The sequence below is a fragment of the Setaria italica genome, chromosome I (genome assembly GCF_000263155.2).
Source record: "Setaria italica strain Yugu1 chromosome I, Setaria_italica_v2.0, whole genome shotgun sequence".
Taxonomy (NCBI): domain Eukaryota; kingdom Viridiplantae; phylum Streptophyta; class Magnoliopsida; order Poales; family Poaceae; genus Setaria; species Setaria italica.
This window is the reverse complement of record NC_028450.1, coordinates 5,149,245-5,154,335: the sequence shown is the minus strand read 5'-3', so window position 1 is coordinate 5,154,335 and position 5,091 is coordinate 5,149,245. Positions and strand designations below refer to the sequence as shown.

The 5,091-nt window shown below is 50.3% G+C and overlaps 1 protein-coding gene across 1 annotated transcript; it reads right to left on the bottom strand.

Annotated features, from left to right (window-relative positions):
* Nucleotides 1–2,217: 2,217 nt before the first annotated feature.
* LOC101757461 lies at nt 2,218–3,302 on the bottom strand. Its single transcript, XM_004951544.2, has one exon. It carries the CDS (start codon nt 3,122–3,124, stop codon nt 2,495–2,497), a length of 630 nt encoding a protein of 209 aa, XP_004951601.1. The 5' UTR covers nt 3,125–3,302; the 3' UTR covers nt 2,218–2,494.
* Nucleotides 3,303–5,091: the final 1,789 nt, after the last annotated feature.

Here is a 5,091-nt window from a genome sequence, read left to right as displayed (position 1 = left end):
GTAGGTCGTTTTAACTTTTCTAGGTGTATAGTTTTTACTATGCATCTAGATATAGTATATGTCTAGATGCATCATAATATTATGAGTTTAGAAAAGCCAAAAATGATATATAATTTGAAATGGAGGGAGCTATATAATTTAGCCCTCCCATTCTGGCAATGAGTTTTGTAAATAGTCTATGTTTAATACTTCTAATTAATATCTAAATATTTGATGTAACATGGACTAAACTTTAGGTGTGGAACCAAACGGGGCTTATTAAACATGCTCTTAAAGAGACCAGAGGGGGCACATGCCCTGCTCAAGTTCTAGATTTTCGTAAACTTGATCTAGTTATCCAGAATGTTTGTATTACAAATTACTATGAAATGATCTTACGTGGTTCACATCGAAATTTGGCCAACCTATCTTGTATAAATAAAGTTTGGATGGAAAGCTGCATTGTCTAAAACGTTGGCCTATATCTTCAATATGTTACAACACTTGCTGCACCCAAAGATTCTCGGGAGTCAAATTTCGCCATGGACCATGCATGAAAAGGCCATTTCGCCATGCTTCAAATAAATTTCACCACCAAGCTCCAAACAAATTCCCACCAAGCAGTCAAGCACCTAATAAATTTCACCGTTGGCCCGCGGTTTGGGATTTGGGAATGGTGCAAGTGCAAGGATGAAGGATCCATTTCAACAAGCTCCGAATGAAATTTAGCACCTTGCATGAACAACCGACTCGATCAGAGTGCCCATGGTGTGATGGTAAACGTTCAGGTGTAGCATGTAGATCCGAGAAAAAAGAATTCTACTTGCACAAGCAGCTAGCGCCGCATGCACTGTCCCCTCTGTTCACAGCAGAGCGTTCCATGGCCAGCTGCATCCTCCATGGCAGTGGGGCTTTTGTGCAGGGCCAGCAGGAACCATCGCCGGTAGAACCACACCACATCTTTCAGCTCGCCTTGGAATTTTCAGCTTCTCACGCCCTTGTCCGAGGCCGTGTCGTCGTCATTGTCAGTTCGCCAGACATTCCTACACCTACACGGGAATGGGAAGAACAGGAGCAGCGGGCCCCCGGACACCACCAACCACAGGAACGATCGACGCAGCTTGCTGCCGGCGACTGATTAGTGGCGCACATAAGCGGCGTTACTTTCTCATCGATTACTGCCCTTTGCTTCGTTCTTTCATGGCTGCAGCAGGAACACAGCAGGTTCCTATCTGCATCGCTAATCTCTGATCTTGACGTGACTGTGTGCTTTCAGCGAGACTTTTCACTGGCTGTTCACGTAGGCTAGCGCCTGTCACATCAAATGTTTAGATACTAATTATAAGTATTAAACGTAGATTATTTACAAAATCTATTACATATGTAGAGGCTAAACGGCGAGACGAATCTATTATTAAGCCTAATTAGTTCATGATTTGACAATGTGTTGCTACAGTAAACATTTGCTAATGATGGATTAATTAGACTTAATAGATTCGTCTCGCCGTTTAACCTCTTATGTAATGGGTTTTGTAAATAGTCTACGTTTAATACTTCTAATTAATATCTAAACATTCAATGTGACACATGCTACAAATGAGGAAAGGGAAAGCAAAATTGCGTGGGATAAGAAGGGGAAGGGAATGGGATAGAGATATGTGGATAGGGATATATAGGGATATGCTGTGGGATCCAAATAAAATAGCTAATTTTTCTCCACCGCTCCATCTCACATTTTTCCCATGCCTCCTGCCCGTGCGACGAAGGCAAGCAGCGGCTCCCCTGTCTGGCTGTCCGTGCGGAGAGGTGACCGGCGCGGACGGCAGGCGGTAGCCCACGCATCGAGGCGAGCTGCGCCTCCCCATGCCCGCGCGGAGACGCGAGCGGCCTGTCCGGCGGCCCGCGCGTGCGTGGGGGAGCAGCAGCTCCGCGAGGCCAGCAGGCACGACGCCAGTAGAGGCTCCGGTAGCCGGCAGCCCGCGGGAGCGACGCGAGCGGTAGCTCCGGCGGCAATGTGCGTGTGGCGAGCGGCGGCTCCAGCAGATACGAGGGGAGAAGTAGCTCCGGCGGCCAGAGGGGCGACGCGAACGGCAGCTCTTGCGGCCGGCTGTCCGCGAGCGCGATGTGAGCAGCGGCTCCAACCTCCGGGGGCCAGCGCGAGCGGTGTGGACGGTAGGCGGCAGACCATGATATAGCACCCAGTATGAATTATTAGACCTTGTGAATTTGAATATTATGGAACAATTCAAATTTCTTCTCGGACCTTGAAAATTCATCATACTCGCACAGTCGTAGAAAAATACAACAGGAATAGGAGAATTGTACACCAGAAATAAAAAAAAATCAACGAATCATGTTTTTACATTAATTCTTGTATTTAGTAACTACCGAATTATATACAGGCTTGCAGACGATACATCTGTATGCACTTCCTGCAATATTTTAGGCTAACACAAAATGGTTTTTTGAAAGAACAAAAGAATTTGAGACCGTATCAGACATTCAGATTATTGCTTCACTCGGCATCCTCTTGAATGATGCTCAGCGCCCGCTTCAGCCGCGACGTCGCCGCCGCCGCGGTGAGTTTCTCATCCCTCTTCGTCAGGCTCAGCGACGCCCCGAACTCCCCAAGCGTCTGCTGGTTGAGCTTCTCGTTGAAGAAGACGTCCTCGCCGCCGCCATCCTCCATCTCCTCGCGCACCGGCATGACTCGCACGGCCTTCTTGCCACCGCCACAAGCACGGCGGCGCCGCCCGTGACGCCGAGGCTTTCCGCTCGACGACGCCAGCGCCGTGCTGGCGCGCACGGCCAGCGCCGCCATGTCGGCCGTGGACAGCGGCTTCTCGAGCATGGCCGCCGGGAGCACGAAGTATATCTGCCCCGGCCGGAGCAGGTCGCCGGGGGCCAACGCCGGGGGGTGCTCGTTGAAGTAGAGCGCGTCGGAGTTGCACACGAAGAACGCTGGCGCCGCGCCGCCGTTGTGGTTGTGACCCAGCACGTCGGAGACGCGGGCAGGAGCTGAGGCCGGGAGCTCCTTCAGCGAGCCGTCGCCGGCGATGACCCTGGTCGGCGCCGGCGAGGCCGGCTGGCGCGCCTGCCGCGAGAGGCTGCTGCCTCGGTGGATGCAAGAAAGCTTCAACCCCATGGTATCTTGAAATTTGGATTGGATGTGGTTGGTTGAAGGATGGGTTTGGTTGTATATATATAGAACAGAAAGGAGAGGGGATGATTATTGGGGAGACAATTCTATTGGTTCAATCACGTAGAGGAAGCTCTGGTGTGAGCACTGACGCAAGAAATGACACTATCGACATATTCCCACATGTGGAAAGAAAAACCTCAGCTCATACTGCACAGCAAACTCCGCCTTTACTCTCGAGTGGAATCAGTCAACCACATAGACTCCCCTAGCGGGACCACCCGTCAGCGGCTCGTCACCAGGCCACCGGCGGCGGCCCGCTTCCTTGCCGTTTCGGATCGTTGTCGGGGCCGTCAGTTGATATGTTATGACCGCGCTGCATCAGTGCATGCGCATGGTAGCCATGCATCCCAAGGCGACGGCGGCTACGGCCACGGACTTTTCGGCGCTACCTACCTGCGCCGGGCCGGGGGATCGGAGGCTCCGTCGACGTCGAGCGCCACCATCTCCAAAACGTTGACCGGGCACCAATCAAGCCGGCCGGCCGGCCGGCGACCGCCGCAGCTGAATAACTAACTGTTGACCTAAAATTTGGACCTCACACTTCTACGTTGAACAATACAAAGGATTTGGAAGATTTGCTCAACTTCAGTGTAGGCTTCAAATCGGCTCGCGAGTGGTGCAAGGCGTGTCAGTCAATTTGACCTGCAATTGACAAGGTAAACATTAAATTCCTGAGTTGATCGGTGGCGAAGCCTCTCGAACTCATAGGTAGGTGTTTTTGGAATAAACACCACAACAGATAGATATTTAACGTAAGCAATATGGTGTAAATAAATGAAACATTAATGGCATGTGCCATCGGCTAGGTCAGCTAACGGGCTAAGATAAAGTATTGTAACATTACGACCATAAAAGGAAGCCCTCGTTAACCACACGCTTATCAAATAAGCTAATAGATCTAGCCAATGTCTTTGATAAGTGTATTGAACTCAGACAAGGTAACACGAATGAGAGGGCATTGGCATCAATCTACAAACTTAAAAGATTAGAACATAGCAATGAGGACCAGCTGATGCTGGCTGTACGCAAGCCAGATACATTAACAGATCTTAATTAATATCTTGATAATCTTGATAAGTGTATTGAACTTAGACAAGACAACACGAATGAGAGGGCATTAACCACAATCTAACAACGTAAAAGGCTAGAGCACAATCACCAAAGACCTCCTGCCTACCGCTTACAAGCCTATTAAGATAACAAAGTCTAATCAATGTCATGACCGTATAATTGAACTTAGACAAGGTAATATGGTGAGTGGGCATTAACTTCGACCCGTTAATCCTAACAGATAGGCTCGTGGCAACAAGGCCTCGCATGCGCCCCTATCGGTTCGATGACGTCATCATACTTCTATGAGATACTGATAAGACCCGACCGAAGCATCGGCTCTCAATGGTAGCACGCTGACGTCAGAGACCTGACGATTAGAAATATGAGGGGTATGGGTAAAGATCTATCGGACCTAGCATATATAAAGCAGTAAGGCATGCAGAGTCCACTACTGGAAAACCCACCATTAGTCTTGGTTGGTAAGCCACGTATGTCTCTAAGGACCAACTGGGACTAATCATTCGGGACAAAAGGTTTCCCTCTTTAGTCCCGGGTCATTCACCCGAGACTAAAGACCCCCTTTAGTCCCGATTAGTAATACCAACCGGGATTAAAAAGGTTAAAAAAATAAAAAAAGTGCCGCTCCGCGCCGGGCCCTTGCCCGCTGACGCCACTTCACCAGCACTGGGCCCGCGCTCGCCGGCGCCACTCCACCCCGCGCCCCCTGCCAGAGGCTGGCCCGCACCGCTCGTGCCCCCCGTGCACCGCTCCGCCTAGGGCTGCGCAAGATAAGGAACGAAGGGAGAGGAGGAGAGAAAATAAGGGAGGGGAGAGAAGGAGATAAGGTGGGGAGGGAG